Below are 17032 nucleotides of genomic sequence, written 5' to 3' on the forward strand. Positions count from 1 at the left end.
GGTTTGCTAAACGCAGCCTTAAAGACTATAGTTAATTTGCATTAAATAGTTGTATACTTATCATAAAATTTAGTAGGTACGTTACTTTTAATATAAAAGTTACAATTTTTTTTAACGTGGTTGAATTTAACATTTTCCATATATTTTTTTTAAAAGTTAAGTGTAACCTTTAAGACTGCATTTAACATTTTTCTATATCCTTTTATAAGTCCCAAAATCATACCAAGAAAAAAAAAGAAAAAGAAAAAAAAAAGAAAAAGAGTAAAATAAGTGGAACCTATGACATTATCTTCTATCATCCCTCCTATCTTTCTCCTTTCCTCTCCCAAACACTCGCCAGTCGCCATATAGCGTGCCTCTCCTTTCGCGTACATGAAATAATGCTCCCCCTATCCCTCCCTTTTATCATACCAATCATTCCAGATGATTCTTAACACATCGATTTACCATCAAAATGACTATCATTATTAGCGCCACCGCGTTCTATTTTAGTATAGAGAGGCCACCGCGTTCTATTTAATTGTATCTTTGTTATAATTTATAACTATAAAATTGTATAGATTTATAGTCAATGTGTGTAAGTGTACATATAAATATGTCATTGACATAACAATTTGTAATCTTTTGCCTCATTTGTAATAATACAAGTTCTCATTTTCCCTTCCACTTCCACTCTCTAACTTTTTCTCATAATAAACCAACTAACACGTTAATAACACACTGAATAGTGAATACTCATAATTAGTGTTAAAAAGTGGGTATATCAAATTAAGCGAATGGTATACGAATAATATGATTGTACAAACCCAACACTCTAATTATTCTCGGCAAACTTGTATAAAAAAAGTATAGGGCTTTAGAGGCCCACATTATTGGGTATAACATTGGGTGTAACATTATTGGGTGTCTCTACAATGACTGGCAGCCCATTCTGTACCCATGCTAGATAGCCTCCTCCCATGTTGTATACATACTTGAATCCCTACAAAATAAGTTTTAGATCAAGTTTTGACTATGTAAACAAAATTGTTATTGTTAAATACTAGGTAAACATTCGATACTATGGAACTGTTCTACTTCTTCAATTCAGTTCTTCTAAGATCGTGCTTTTAGTGATTTAAACAATATATGTTTGTATGCTCTATAACTTTAAAAGATCAAGTGAATACTAAATTGGTAAATTTGAAACAAGAAAATTAAGATTACAAATAAACTTACTGCATCAAGAAGATCAATTGTTGCATAAACTGAACGGACCCCCGATTGACAACCCTACATACAAAAATTTGAGAGTTGAGGTCCTTGAGGACACACATGGCGCACTTGATTTGATGTGGTAGATATAATCCAACGCAATTATAAGTTTGGCAAACTTTTACAACAAAATTTCACTTATTTGCCTTTAGAAACAGTAGCCGATCAAGGAGTCGATCCTTACCCTAGCAACAGCAGGTAAAATCGGAAACAGTTTTCTACCTTAGGTAAGGATAAGGTGATCTATTTTATTGAAGTGAATGAGGAAGTTTAATGAATTTATAGAGCCTTAACATAAATCATATTGTAATTTTAAACATATATTCAAAATTTCAAAAAAAAAAAGGAAAGGGGAATATAAGGCTGTCCGACACCTAAGTTTAGGTGTGGAACCCTTCACATACCAATATTTTATTATTTCTTGTTTAATGAATAAATGTTTGAGCCCTATGATATTTATTGTTTAAAAAATTAGTATGTGAGTGTTCCACACCTAAGCTTAGATACCCGACAGTCTTATATTACCATCCCCTAAAAAAAATATGATATTTGCTGATATATGTTTTGTGTATAAATCTTCTTGATGCATTATAAAATGATTACAATTTCCAATATAGCAAATACCTTATAAAAAAAATTTGATTTTATAATAAAACAAATAGAAAAAGTCCTTTTTATAAAGGGAGATGATATTTATACCACCAATATTAATTAGTGTTGCATTGCTGACTTGTAAAATATATATACTGTGGTACATTTATTAAAAATGATGGTACTAATATTATTAATCTTTTATAAAGCAAAGCTACATAGTAATTCCAGTTCGAAAAAAAGAAAAAACAAAAAAACTGTAGAGTAAATCATTGTTTATTTGACCCACCACAATAAGATGCTCATCTTTTGTACATTCTGGTAGTACTTGTTCCATGAATTTGGGATTCTTCACCCTACCTAAAACCACACATTTAATCAATCTCCAAAAAACCTGGATTTGAATATAACTACCATGAATATAAAATTAAAAAAAAAAGGTATAATCACCTTCAGGGGTATTGAACATGTAAGCAATGTTGAGTACATCATTATAATCAACATGACCTTTATTAAATTCTTCCTCAGTCCTATGTTGACCAAAAACAAAATAATAAACTATTAAAACATCATAAGAAACGAATTTCATTTATATATATCGTTCATAATAAACCTCAAAATATCATATATGACCAAAACACGCTTTAACACCTGACGTCAAGGTAACGATAGTTGCTATTATGTAGAAGATCGTTAGCTTTTAGGACATCGATAGTAGTAATTTGTGATTCTGAGCTACAAGATTGAAGAAAACGTTTATTATAGAATAAAAACAAAAGGAATGATAATTAATTTGTGATGTGTAACGAATGAAATTTGGCAAACGTTAATTTACAGTGCTTACCTTGGTTTCTTGTCCATGATTGAGGTAGTAAAAGATAGAGTTGACGATTAGGTACCAAAAGACCATATGATATTATATGGTGCATGATGATGAAGATAGAGTGTGATATTGAGTATTAGTTTATATCTAGCGGGTCCATACAATTGTGAATTATTTTATTTTAACTTTCATTTGGTTACTCGGATGAGTTAAATTAATTAACTAGAGATTAATAGCAACCATATGCCTTTGAATGATTTAATTATTAGAATCGTGTCTGCATGATGCGGCGACGATGGTGATAGTGATAATGATAACGGTGTGGGTAGGCGGCGACAGGCGACGGTGGTGGCGATGTGATAGTAAATGTAAAATTAATTAATTAATATAAAAGGGTTAGTTAGTATGGTTATTTAGGGGTTAAATGATTTATGTTGTAATTATTTCATCAAAGACATTATCTATATCTATATTATATTATAAAGTAAATAACTTTGTTCAACATTTTGAGTTTTAACATTCCATTAAACTACACTACTTGTTATCGCCACCATCGCCGGCACCACCACCCCCAATTTCCACTGTCATCACCTCCATCACTGCTACAACGCGCGAATACCGTTCTAGTAAATATATTAACTGATCAAGTTTAAGTTAGTCAATTAAAAAAGAAGTAATATGATCCAATCAAATTCTGAATTACTTATAAGGAAGATGTAGTTTGTTTATATGTTATAAGGAAGATGTAGTTTATTTTATATGAAAATAAAGATATTGTTTTTCTTTACATAATAATATACTTTTTTCTCTTTTCAAACGAAATTTTCATTGAGAAAATACACAAAAAATGTATGTTATCATACGGTGTATTAATACAACATCATCAATATCTTTTAAAGCCTCTTTTAATAGCCCAACAGTATACCCGAGTCCTCCAATGAAGGGATTTGTTCCGGAGACCCCGGTTCGAATCCTAGAGGGGGCAAGGTTTACCTTAATTAAATGTTGTGTCTTTTGTAGCGGTTTAATTAAGGGTTTTCCTCCCCAGTGGTTCCTTGACTTCATGGATCGGTCGCTAGTGACTGTCACCCTAGGACTGACTCTGTTCGACCTGCCTTGATTGCATAGCTAATGCTTCCCGTATGGATGTAACGGCTAGCCGTCTCGTGACACGAACGTTAAAAAAAATTGATTAAATATAAAAATGAACATTTTTTTTTAAAAGTAAACTTCATCCATAGCAATAATACACTACTCCACAATTACGGAGTAGCAAAATGGTTACAAAGGAGGAATTGTTACATTAAATCTATTCCAATCCTCCGAGCTAATAGTTCCTTGCTTTAATTAATCTACTTCTATGCCACAAGAAACCTATCGATTTAATATTTAGAAAAACTTTATCACTATAAAAATGAACATTTGTTTTGAGATATTGTCACATCGCAAAATAGAAACATAGATATTTAACACATGAGAAATTAACATCATTACATATATAGAGGCTCGATCAAAGCTCTTGAACTTTGGATGTCAACACTGCCATAACAGGTAGAGCATTCTCTACCCAAGCAAGATACCCACCTTCCATGTTGTATACATGCTTAAATCCCTGTAAAAATTTATTTCATTGTATTCATATAAAATCTAAAGTCTTATGATTTTGTAGAAGAAACACTAAATTGAGATGTTAAAAAAAAAATACTGCTTTGTGAAGAACTTTTGTTGCGTGTAGAGAACGAACCCCGGATTGACAACCCTTTACACATAAAAAACCAACGTTGTTGCAATTAGTTACATAAATAATGATTTGATTTACCAAAGTCCACCACATCTCAAATAATAATAATAATGATTTACCACAACAAGATGATCATCCTTGTTACACAATCGGAGCACTTGTTCTATGAAGTTGTTATTTTTCACTCTCCCTGAAATGACACAAGTAATTATATATATCAAGAGATTAGAAGAAAGGGTTTCTTATATAAATGTAGATAAAAAAAATGTACAGTTAGCTGAGAGGATTTGTTGAATTCAATTTGATGCAAATGTTCTGTATGTTAATCTTGTTGTCACTCCTCTTTGAGCGAATTTTATAGGAATAATGTGAATAAAAGTTATTTTCCATAAAAAAAAAAACAAATAAAAGTTATCAAAGAATTTAAAAAGGGAGAACTTTAAGACCCTAATTACATATTTCGGTTATTAATCATATTATAATAGAATGGACAAATATGATAAATTATAAACTAAAATTGGGTATATATGAAATTATTAGTTTTAGTTGGTTAATATATATGTAATTAGGGTGTTAAAATGGGGTATATATGAAATTCTGCTTTAAAAAAATATGTTTAATACTAAACGTTTTTCCATTGATCCTCATTTTCTCAATTTGGATAACATAAAACCCATATTTCTTTTACTAGGGTAAAATGACTAAAATCGATGTAAAGATGATAATTTTGTACTTACCCTTATTACAGAAAAAATATTGGACAAAATGAGCGGGCAAAATTGTATTTGCACTTTAACTTTACAATATATAATTTTAGAAATACATTTTGTTCAATTATTATAAATGCATTTATCCATAAAGTAAAAATTTATAGTGACGTATATCTATAAAATCTCAAAAAAATGTTCAAAACAAAATGCTAGACAAGTAGACAACACATGCAATTCACGGTCATAAATTATGGATCAGTGACAAAACATGAATATTCGGATCGACATCTTTTAAATTGAAATATCTGACTATTATAAATAGTAAGATATTAGATTTTAGACCCGTGTCTGACACTGGACATAGGGTTTATGATATTATCGATATTACATCTTGATACATTTAATTCATAAAAGCTTATAATTTTGAAAATATACGGTTTTAAGTGTTATACTTTACAAGTAGTAGTACAATAACCACAGGTTCGTCACTGTCATTATTTAGCTGAGACAAATTGATGAAAGTGTTTGTTGTAGTCATTACAACAGACACATGCAACAATAATTTCATTATTATATAATTGTTTGAAACTCATTGTACTCATAATCTTAATATATACTAAAAGGAAACTGACCAAACTTCAATTGACCAATCACAACCCTCAATTTATTTAAATTATCAAATTAAACATGTGACTTAATTCAATTTATTATTAAAATTAAGTTATGCAATTTAAAACAAAAATTAAATGTCGACTAAAATCACTCTAGATAAATACAGCTATTAATCCAATATACCTAATAAATAAGATTTTGTTATGTAAAAAAAAATGTCGACCTTATTATTGAAAAACTCTATTCATACAATTTTTTATGTATATTAATAAATTAAAGTAATCTTAGATGGTTCACAACTACCAATTGAAGTTAGAGTAGGATAAAAATTGATATTACATTATTTACAACAGAGGTAGATGTTAGGTAGTTTTAGTCATCCCAAAACCAATCTTTATCGATTATTGGTTTGTATTTATAACATTAAGTTTTTACATATGGGCAATTGTATATTATGGTTTTTCGGGTTAAGTTGAAAAAGGGTCTCAATGTGTTGATATAAGACAAAGATGGAAAGACAAATATCACTTCAATAATGTCGTCTACAAAAAAGTATTGCAAAAGATGAAGAATGATATATAAACTTTTTTTAAACCATTTGAATTAGGACTCTGTATTTACATTTGAGTATCTCAATTTTTTTAGAGTATAATTTTACATACTAACTTACCAGTATATATTATCGTCTTGCACATATTATCCCTTATAATGATAATGTTGTAAATCCCGTGTATTTGACACGGGTCTAAAATCTAGTGTGATATTATTATGAAAGATAATTAAGAATTAAAATATAAACATACTTGTGATCTTGTACTTGACATTCAAGTATATGTATATGTGTTTAATCATGATGCGCCCCCGATAACATGAATATGTTTTGTTTTAATCACTGTCCATTGATAATTAGATAACCATTAGGATTGTTTTCATATTGTTTGATAACAATTAGGACTATTGGTTTGAGTGACAATTGTAACTTTAAAAAATTAAATATAAATACTTTTTGCAACTTTTTAAAAAAAATTTAAAAAATCTTCTTAAGTTGATGACTAAAAATAAATATAAATTAAATATTCAGGACTAAAAAGTATAAATTGTTGATGAAAAACAAAAAAAATGTAAATTAATGAGACTTTTTCTACAAATAAATATAAATACTAATATAATAATATATTTGGATAATGATTATTATGATTTTTAATTAATGAGTCAATTTGATGAAATTGAGCGATTTGATTGGTTAATAAGTCATTAGTTCAACTGTCTTATAGTATATATTAAAATAAGATTTGAAGATTTTTAATCACTTTAACCTTATCAACTTTATGGATTTCAAATCTCTGGAGACAGAGGTCATGGGTTCGATCATCATCCCATGCAAAGGTTGGAGGGCCTTTTCTACCATTTAGGTAGAAACTGGAAGCAGTCTCTCTACTTAGGTAGAGGTAAGGTCTGTCTACATCTTAACCTCCCCCATACACCGTCGAGGTATTGGGGCTCAAAACCCACGGAAGGCGGCATTGAGCAGTTATTTACTTCTAAATCTTAATTTTGATTGCCTTATTTTTAGTTTAGCTATCGAATCTAGAAATCATCAAAAATTGATAAGAGTTTTGGTCTCACTTAAAATTCGGTACTACTTTCTGATATCGAGACAAAAAAAAACTTGAGATTTGACAAAAATAGCTCAACTTATCCCTAAAATTACCTTGAGGGGTGTTAAGCATATAAGGTATATTAAGTGTATCACTGAAATCAACATGCCCATCCATAAATTCTTCCCGAGTCCTATTATTATAGAGAGATAATAATAAATTAAAGACATGAACAAATACAAAAAGCATATATGACAAGAGTTATAAATTATTACCACTTTATATATAGTAAAAAAAAATCATAACAAAATAAACAAAGAGAATCAATCACCTGACATCGAGGTAATGGAAGTTGCGATCGCGGAGAAAATGGTTGGCTTTGTGAACATCTATGGTGATGATATTTGATTCTGAGCTACAAAAACACTGAATTATGAAAAGAAGTAGAAAGATCATTGTAATCATCCTTAAATTTTGATTAATCGTGATGTACATGTGAACATTCATTTGTAAGAATTAATTGCTAATAACTAAGGTGAATATTACAAATATTTGAATTTGTAGAGCTAGAGTTGGGGGAATAAATATAACATAAAAATGCGACTTTGTGAACAAGACAGACAGTGTGCGTGATTTGCAACTTAACTTGGTGCGCCAACAAGTTTGTTTATTGATCGATTTTGACTGTTTGTTAGTTTACCCGCCCGCCCACAAAATGATTTCCCATTTTTTAAAATTTGTATATGAAAATTAATGTTTATCTAATAACTAATTAAATACAAGTAGATCATAACAAAAAGAACATACCTCTTAGTTGGAAGTAATTAAGACGGAATTTGATCTTTTTACACTTTTTAGAGGTTGAGTCAACGGTATTTTTTTTTCCCAACAAGTGATTGAAAAATGTTTTCTGCTAAACTTTGTATAGTTTACAACCTAAACTAAGTTAATATAATTAGACGACTACACCGACTTATATTATAGAAGGTATCTTGTTACCTTGATTTAACTTTTACAAATTTATTGTTTAATAGTAGGTCAAGTTCAAGACATATTTTAAGTACTAAGTTAAGTACCAGCGCGATGTTGCGGTGGTCGTGACAGCGACTGTGTGATGGTTGAGCGACTGTTGGTGGTGAAGCGGCGTTGTGTTGTGTATATAATTGATGTAAATGGTTAATGGACATATTTTAAATGATAAAGGATTGATAGTGTAATTTAATCATTAATATTAAAGAGGTAGTGTATGTGAAAGTATTTTAAGGGGTGTTAAGTGAAAATATTATATTTTTAACATTACCAAAAATAAAAAAAGTGAAAATATTATATTTTTAACATTACCAAAAATAAAAAAGCTATTTTTATATTATAGTGAGCTTCAATTACAACTTATAATAACACTTTGTTCTGCAATTACTCTAATATTTTTTTTTCTAATTTTTAAATCTTTGAAATACCTTTTATTCTATGAAATGTCAAACAAAGCCCTTAAGGCAACACTTAACGTGCATAAAAAATTGTACATTTTTATATTAAAAGCTCACCCTAAATTTTATGATAAATGTACAACTAATTAATGTAAGTTAATGAAAACCCTTTTAAGTTTTCATATAGCAATACCCTTTATTTTATTACCTTTTAAATTTCTTTTTTTTTTTTTTGGAAGTTCATGTTGTTTGTTATAATAATAAAATATAACTTTATCAAGTTCGTATTAAGTTTGAAGTTTTTATTATTTGACTTTATTATCTATACTAATTTAATAAAACAAATCATTTTTTTTCCTTAAAATTTTACCTTTTTTCGATAAAAGACTGTCATTCCTTGTTAACTTGTCTTAATCATCAATAAAAACAAGCAACATAGTTGTAGTGTCAGTTGACTTATAAACTTTCTACATCTGAAAAAATCAAAATTACTTTTCTGTTTTATTCACCAATTTAAATATCTCCATCTAATATACTTATAATACCCTTAATGATATGATTTACAGTATATATCTCCAAACACTTAAAATAACTACAATATCACATTTAACATTAATTACTTTTACATTTACCACCATCACCGTCCCCACTGACGTCCTCACCACCGTCACCATCAATCCATCACCACCTCCGTCATATCACCTCCGTCATCACTATCCCGCTGCCACCGTATTATACAGGAATAAGTTATAGTTTTTAAAAAATGAATGAACACTACGCAAAACTAATTAATTTATTCACAATTATATTTTTACAATATCCAAATAAAAGGTTTGACCAAACACCACTACTAAGCTTTCAATCCAGGATATGGAGAAGAATGGGAGTAGTAAAACGGCATCGGCGTTACGCTGGGGAATCCTCCGCCGTGCCCTTATTCCTTCCACCACCACCACCACCACCACCATTGATTCCCGTAATTTTCTATTATTTAATATTTTTTGATCTATTATATATTTCTTTATTTCAGCTAGCAGTTTACTGTATAATTTACCTGATGATCATTGACTACATGTACACATAGATAAAATACAAAGTTATGTATGATGTAGTACTAGTTATTTACCTTTAATAACCAATTTAGCTTTGTAAAATTAAATAATAAAAATCATTTGTTATGTAATGTGGCAGAAGAAGAGGAAGCATCTATATCTAGAAAGCCTAATAATAATAATAATAACAATAATGTTGGGTTCGGTTTGATACCGTTCCGTTTAGTATCATCGGATCGATCTAAACAACAAGAATTATTCACAAACGAAGCAGAAGAAGAAGAAAAAGAAAAAGAAAAAGAAAAAGCTTGTTGTGTATGCTATACATTGCCTGATCACAATTCTACCAAGCTCTTTTTATAGTAAGATACTATATATTTTCGTACATTTTCATTAAGTCGTTTTTAGATTCGATTAGTCGAGTGTGTTGCTATTTGTTTTATTCATGATGGATATAAGTTTGAGAAAAATCATAGATGCATAAGTTGAAAATTGTGAATTTTTATATCGAATTTAAGCTTCAAACTGAATTGTAAAAGGTTAAATAGATTGGGTTCTCCTTGTTTAGGTTATATGGAGAGTGCAAGTTACGTGACCTAACTAGGGTCGTGGTGGCCGTTCCCTGTCCATCTGTTTTTGTATCGGCCACCTCAAGTTGTTTACCTAGGGAGGTTCAAACTTGAGATCTTTTGTAACGACATGAGGATGCGTGACCATTAGGCCACCTTGGTGTTCCGTGTTCGTTTGTCAGTTTTATTCTAGACATATGATAAAAAAAAATTTCACTAGTGTTGCCGGTAGGTTTTGGATTGAATTACGAGTTGCCGTGATCTTGTGGTATATTGTATGTTACTCGTATAATGTTTTCTTCTAATTGAATATATTGTTTTTAACAGTTTGATGTAATGATGGAAGTTCTTATGAGTTTAATGTCTATTTAAAGAAAGAAGCTTTGGATTGTTGCTTTGTATGTGATTATTGCCAACTTATGTTTTCCAATGCAGTCAAAGAGTGGACAATTGTGCAAATCTCAACGACTTCAGGATCTGTAACACATATGACATTGACAACACGGGCATTGTTTGTAAGTTCTCTTTGCACCCAAAATATCAGCTCTCATAATTAGGATATGACTAGAGTATACAAACCTTAATAGGAATAGTTAAATGATGTCCATAGACCAGAAACTCAAAGTCAACAACTCAACATGTAATAAAGCATATATAACATATTTGTAATGCACGTGACTCAAATTTACTACACTATCTAATTTTCAATGGGATGACCATGTCGGGATCTGAGAAAATCTTTTCTGGTGTTTACTTATTCAACATTACAAGTGTTTTGTACATACAAATTAGTCATTTCCTTCTCTTCCTTTTTTTTTTCTTTCCAGTTAATCTGCGTGTTACATTGACTTATAAACACATCAAATTTTTAAATCTATACTTCCCTGTGCAAAGCCTACTGTTGAATAAAGCATTATTCATGCTGCAAATGGATGGGAGGTCTATTTCATAAAGCTCGATAGTTTAAGATAAATGAAATGACTACTTTCTGGGTGATGAAAACTGAATTCGGCTGTCATGGAAATACATTATAAATACTTCAGCCATAACGCTTATTTTAGCAAAAAGGACGTTATGTGATAGATATTCAGTAAAATTCTGTCTTTACCTCTCTCTTAAAGAAGCTAATTTATTAATTATTTCTTCAAGTTATATATATTCATAGTTTCTTGTTGCATAAATTCTGTGTACTGATTCATTGAACAGGTTCTTGGCCATCAGAGGAAGTCCTTGCTTATTATTGTTTATCTCAGCTAGACTTATTCAGGTTACCGCTTAAGTTTTGTCTCTACAGCTGAATCAATTCTGTCTTGCTGTTTTCTTTTTCTGTTTCACCGTTTGTACCTGTGGAGGAACTTATAAACAAGCATATCCTAATTTTGTAATATACTTTTCTTACCAATTCAGGTCTAAAAGAGTAATTGAACTTGGATCAGGATACGGCCTAGCAGGCTTACTTATAGCTGCTGTCACAAAAGCATTAGAAGTTGTTATATCAGATGGAAATCCTCAAGTAGTTGATTGTATCCTCTTTGTTCCTCCATTATCAAAGCTTCAATTCATATATTTTTTTTAATCAGATGTCTTGCTTATGAAAATGTCCTTAAGATCTATAGATCTTCTTCAGATTTGGAGATGCTTAACATTTAGATATTCAGCGTAATGTAAAGGCGAATTTAACTGTATTTGGTGGTACAAAAGTGAAATCTATGATGCTGCACTGGAACCATGATGAACTCTCAGATATGTCTAACAGCTTTGACATCATCGTTGCAAGTGATTGGTAATCTTTACCCATTTGACTTTTAATAAAGGCTAATAGATGAGAGGTTGGGTAGCAGGTTAAAATGGATTCGGGTTAAAAGGGTCATCTTTTACTACCTGAAGAAAACGGACATGTTGGGTTGGGTAGACCCACAAACACTTCTTTGTCCACTTTTAAGTTTTTATCAAGAACTAATCTGCTAATTCAATTACAGAAGCATTATTATTGTAATAACTAGACACATGTCCGCGCGATGTTGCGGTGTGGCGGCGGCGGCGACGGGTGGTGGCGGCGGTGTCGGTGTGATTGTTAGTGAAAGTAATTTTTTTAATGGTTGAAAGATGTATGTTGTAGATAATTTCATTAAGGGTATTATAGGTTATTTGGTAGAGATATATAAATTAATGAATAAAAGAAAAAGGTAGTTTGGGTTTATCTAGTTCTTTTTGAGAAATCTGGAGGAGTAAATGGTTTATAAGGTAGTATAGGTATAGATATTGATAATCCAAATATTGGGATAAAACCATCTACGAGGATTTATGTATTAATGATAGACTTTGGACTAGTTTTAATCCGTTTAACATATATCCCTTGTTGCTAATTTTTTATTATTTGACCCTCATAGCTAGGTTATCTATAACTAATCGATCCATTAACATGTATACTGGGTCGAAATTGCCACATCACATATATACTTATTTTTTATTATGCTCCCCTTAACTTCTCTAATAAATTCCATTTTCACTCATATCTTTGCAGTACTTTCTTCAAAGAATTCCATAAAGGCCTTGTTCAAACTATCAAATGCTTGTTAAGGAAAGAAGGGACATCAGAAGCCATTTTTGTGGGCCCTAAAAGAGGCAACTCATTAGATGAGTTTTTGATGGAGGTAAAACAGAGTGGCTTGCAATTTACAGTTGATGAAATCTACAATTCAGAAGTTTGGAGGCGTCATCAGAACTTTAGCAACAACGACGCCTCTTGGCCTAACTATGAGAAGGATCACTGCTACCCGTTATTGGTCCGAATTACACTTTAAAATCTGAAGGTTTTCCATTTTTGTTTGCCTCTATTTTATGCTACTTGAATTTAGCATGAGTTACTTCTCGTTTTTCTCGCTACATTTTCTTTATTAAAAACAGGCAGCCTGCACAGAGCATTGTTTTCTAATTGTTTTTGTTTTATGTCCATGAATTCTTCATTTCTCTCTTCAAGAACTCGTTAGTCAAGTTTGGACACTGTTATGAAAGCTTTCATAGTTCAGGATCATCTAACATACCCAACCAAATTAAGGGTACTGAAATTGCATTTTGTTCTTTTGATGTAAATAATTATTCAATGACGTTTTGTATCTGAGAATCATATGCACGGAATAAGTTCTATAGGGAATATTACTTGGTTGGTCAAGTACTCAAGAAAGCAGAATGGCATAAAAGCCAAAAATACCGTGGAACATTCTTTTGTGAGTTTGAGCGTTGGCGAAGAAATCAATCAGAATATGCTACTGTTGGTTACCATTAAGTAAAAATAAACACCTTAATTGTAACAAACAGTCAATTACTAACCGATCTACCTTAGTATTTTTTTCATAGTTGTATTTTTTTTCCTGGTTCTTGAGTTTTATTTTTTTTTAATGTTGCATAATATTGATGTTGCCTATTTGAAAAGCAAAAAAAAGCCATTGAACGGTGTGAGAGTGCGACGGTTACCACAAGTTCACAACCCGCAACGGCTCAACAAACGCCAACTTACCATGTATCATCCCAAACCATGAGCTTCATACTGTAGGTAATGCCAATACCTTAAAAAATGTTTGTTGCATGTTACCTGAATAATACGCTTAGAAGTATGATATATAGTCAATTGGTATGTGGTGAATGGTGGCGGTTTGTGGTCGTCTCGAACCAAAAACAAAGAGAAATTAGCAAGCAAAGCTTTGGACAGCCGTACGTGCTCTCTCATTATGGAAACTTAAATTAGGGACAGTAAAAACCAGTTCCTGGGCTGTTGGCAGTGGCTGTGAGTTAGAAAATCGAATAAGAAAAATGTTTTAAAGGTTTAAGCTCAAGAAACCAAGCATGGGTAGAACTTGGGTGGTTGTTTGCTTTGTTTCTCACGTAGTCACGTGTACTGTGTAAATATATTTGTGTCTGTGATGTAAAGGAAAAAGGGTGCAGGGAAATTACTAGCATTTTATAACAAGGCACATAAGGTGGGTTTGGGTCATGGGTTGGGTTGGGCCGAACTTGAAGATGGGCTAAGGGGTCTTGAGCTATTTTTAACTAGTAACTTCATTTAGCCTTTTAATTATACATATTTGTATGGTTAACTTGTATATAAAATAATATTTTTATTTACTTATTTATATTTTCATAAATTACTAAATGTTTTAATGTATAAGTGTGTTTTTTAAATATATATCAACATATACGTCGTATAGGATTTTTCTACTGCAAAGGCTCATAGCTAATCATATTATCACACAAGATATGTTATTGGGGTCATCATTGACTAGTTCATCAGCCTGATAAATGTGTGTCGGCATCATTATCCTTTAACGATGTTTGATCTTGTTGACACATAAAAAGTTCAAATGCCAAATATTTAAATTGAACTTTCTGAAAATAGAACATGTAATAGTAGACTTTTTAAGTTTAGCAAATCGAAATTTGGCTGGTTTCACATAATGTTACTATTATAACTTATAAGTCTGTCTAACATTAAAATACAAGCCGCTCATTTATTTCTTTAGTTTTAAACTTAATAGTAAACTTTTTAAGTTTAGCAAATTGAAATTTGGCGGGTGTCAAATAATGTTACTATTATAACTTATAAGTCTGTTTAACATTAAAATACAAGCTGCTCATTTATTTCTTTAGTTTTAAACTTTTACTAATGGATTCTGATTTAAAAAAAACAACTGCATTCTTACCATAAAATTGAAAAATGAACTTTTGATATAATTTTTTTTTTTTTTTTTTGCAGTATATTAATAGTTTTTAACATTGTTATTAGAAATTTAAAGAAAAAAAAAAAAAACAGCCACAACCCACATGGTTCCTAAGCTATTAAAAAAGTTGTAGTTAATGGCAGCTCATGTAGTACCGTTAGCGATTGTATCCATTTAGACTGTTTGGAGCAAGGCGTATCCTTTCACTTTATGGGACACCTTGAACATCGCCACATGGGAGTTCCGGAGAGAGAAATGGTGGATGGCGTTACAAAAAAGACGCGTTCGAAATGGAAAGAAAAAATGAATTTTTGGGAATTTGGCCCATACCAACTGCCATTATTGGTCCGATTCAAACTTTTTCCTATTTTTTAATTTTCTTTCTAATATTAATTCTATATATCTTTTTCCTTTCATCACAAAATTGGTCTCAAAAAGGGCTTCCTATTAATGCCTCATTCCAACAAAAATTAAAAGAAAGTCGCTTGCTAATTGGTCGTCACATGACAAGAGATGCCATTAGGAGGGGTTTCCAATTAAGGTCTCGCTCCTCTTAGGGGGTGTTTGATTCACTAGAATCCTTTGTCATTTGTAGGAATTGGAATCTACATTCTATTTTTCACTTTGTTTGGTTGGAAATATTGATTGAATTGGAATTCCAAATTTTCCTTTAAATTCCTTAAAACAAAGAATTTACAATTTCTTCATTAAACCAATGTAAAGTAATTCCATTGGAATTGAACAATTTTACAAAATAGCCCACAAACTAAATAAATATAAACATATTTCATGAGCTTTGTATTCCTCAAATCATCCGTTGTTGTGCCATCAACAACCACAACCTCCAACCACGGGACCCATTGACCACCGCCAACCTCCACCCAACTCACCGACCACCGCCAACAACAACCTGAGCCACTTACCAACGCCAAAAACCACCCGACCCACTGACTACTACTAACAATTACCTAACCCACTTACCACCACAAACAACCACCGCCATAAACCACCCAACTCACTACCTTTCTTAAGTTGTTGTATATATTTTTACTTTCTCCTTATTTGATTGAAAGATACAATTTTTATGAGAAAGGAGATGTTTTTGAAAGTAAAAGGAAAATTGATGTTGGAATATTATTTTTCTTTTTCATGTGAGTAAGAGATTCCACTATGCATGTAGAGATGTGACAGAGTGACTAAAGAGGATAGTACCAATTATTAATGGGAAATTCCGATCAAAGGGTAAAGTTGTCATTTAATACAATTTTATGCTATGTGATACTATTTGAATTCCATTAGTTTTGACAATCAAACACAAAACAAATTTTAAAACCTTTCGATTCTAATTCCTTCGACAGATTTCAATTATTTCAAAAATATTGTGCAAGTACATACCTATATCTTTTTGTAGGTATGAGTCTCCAAGTTCTTTTTTGCCCTAATCTGTTTTCTCCAAGTTATTTTCACTCAAGTTTAAAAAGATAAAATGCTAATATGCTATAATACAATGGGGGTCAATTCATTAATACAATATTTGATTGTCAAAATACTTTTTATTTTAATGTAAAATTTAGGATTAATATTGTGTTTTCTGTTGTGAAAATTTGAGTTACAATTTGAGTATTTGACGACACATAAAAGGTAATTAAAATAAAACTAATGTCTCATTAGTTGTGATGTTTCTTTGTAAATGGACGAAAAATAAATAGAGGGATTTAAAGTGAAAATTGGAAATTAATTCCAAACTATTAAATATAATTAAAATGATAGTTATCATCATTTTCAAACAAAAAGAAAGAACACGCAATTCGGCCAAACATGTCAAATTATTCCTAATCGTTTATAGGCTTTGAATATCATCTTTTTAAGGTACTATTTTTTAATTTTCTAGTCTAATTAATAGTTAAATAAAAATATCGTAGGTTAAGAATAGGTGACTG

At 30.9% G+C, this 17032-nt stretch overlaps 3 protein-coding genes across 4 annotated transcripts; 1 reads left to right on the plus strand and 2 right to left on the minus strand.

Annotated features, from left to right (window-relative positions):
• Positions 1-741: 741 nt before the first annotated feature.
• Positions 742-2789, minus strand: LOC122605161 (thiosulfate sulfurtransferase 18-like). Of its 2 annotated transcripts, none has more exons than XM_043778053.1 (6): positions 2690-2789; positions 2497-2580; positions 2296-2375; positions 2138-2205; positions 1219-1272; positions 742-982 (listed from the first exon to the last, which is right to left on the minus strand). In XM_043778053.1, the coding sequence occupies exons 1-6, from the start codon at positions 2704-2706 to the stop codon at positions 857-859; spliced, it is 429 nt and encodes a 142-aa protein (XP_043633988.1). In that variant the 5' UTR covers positions 2707-2789; the 3' UTR covers positions 742-856. The 2 variants fall into 2 exon arrangements, with proteins under 2 accessions (XP_043633988.1, XP_043633987.1); XM_043778052.1 differs by having other exon boundaries at positions 2135-2205.
• A 1389-nt stretch (positions 2790-4178) lies between these two features.
• LOC122604642 (rhodanese-like domain-containing protein 17) lies at positions 4179-7794 on the minus strand. Its single transcript, XM_043777516.1, has 5 exons — positions 7661-7794; positions 7443-7522; positions 4529-4599; positions 4374-4427; positions 4179-4280 (listed from the first exon to the last, which is right to left on the minus strand). Exons 1-5 carry the CDS (start codon positions 7792-7794, stop codon positions 4179-4181), a joined length of 441 nt encoding a protein of 146 aa, XP_043633451.1.
• Positions 7795-9573: 1779 nt separating this feature from the next.
• On the plus strand, positions 9574-13731 carry LOC122604075 (calmodulin-lysine N-methyltransferase). The gene is made up of 7 exons (XM_043776975.1): positions 9574-9732; positions 9948-10170; positions 10813-10892; positions 11584-11644; positions 11785-11900; positions 12028-12160; positions 12902-13731. Exons 1-7 carry the CDS (start codon positions 9627-9629, stop codon positions 13179-13181), a joined length of 999 nt encoding a protein of 332 aa, XP_043632910.1. The 5' UTR covers positions 9574-9626; the 3' UTR covers positions 13182-13731.
• The last annotated feature ends 3301 nt before the right edge of the window (positions 13732-17032 follow it).

Source organism: Erigeron canadensis, chromosome 6 (assembly GCF_010389155.1).
Source record: "Erigeron canadensis isolate Cc75 chromosome 6, C_canadensis_v1, whole genome shotgun sequence".
NCBI lineage: Eukaryota > Viridiplantae > Streptophyta > Magnoliopsida > Asterales > Asteraceae > Erigeron > Erigeron canadensis.

Bases quoted from the DNA above. Each gene is read 5' to 3' on its own strand.
- LOC122605161 (XM_043778052.1), bottom strand. The intron at 2,376-2,496 runs GTGTTAAAGCGT...TGGTCAACATAG, and splicing joins TATCGTTACCTTGACGTCAG to GACTGAGGAAGAATTTAATA. The intron at 2,206-2,295 runs GTGATTATACCT...GTGTGGTTTTAG, and splicing joins CATGTTCAATACCCCTGAAG to GTAGGGTGAAGAATCCCAAA.
- LOC122604642 (XM_043777516.1), bottom strand. From the start codon at position 7,794: ATGATTACAATGATCTTTCTACTTCTTTTCATAATTCAGTGTTTTTGT. The intron at 7,523-7,660 runs GTGATTGATTCT...CTATAATAATAG, and splicing joins TTCCATTACCTCGATGTCAG to GACTCGGGAAGAATTTATGG. The intron at 4,600-7,442 runs GTAATTTTAGGG...GTGTCATTTCAG, and splicing joins TATGCTTAACACCCCTCAAG to GGAGAGTGAAAAATAACAAC.
- LOC122604075 (XM_043776975.1), top strand. From the start codon at position 9,627: ATGGAGAAGAATGGGAGTAGTAAAACGGCATCGGCGTTACGCTGGGGA. The intron at 11,645-11,784 runs GTTACCGCTTAA...TTACCAATTCAG, and splicing joins TCTCAGCTAGACTTATTCAG to GTCTAAAAGAGTAATTGAAC. The intron at 12,161-12,901 runs GTAATCTTTACC...ATATCTTTGCAG, and splicing joins ATCATCGTTGCAAGTGATTG to TACTTTCTTCAAAGAATTCC.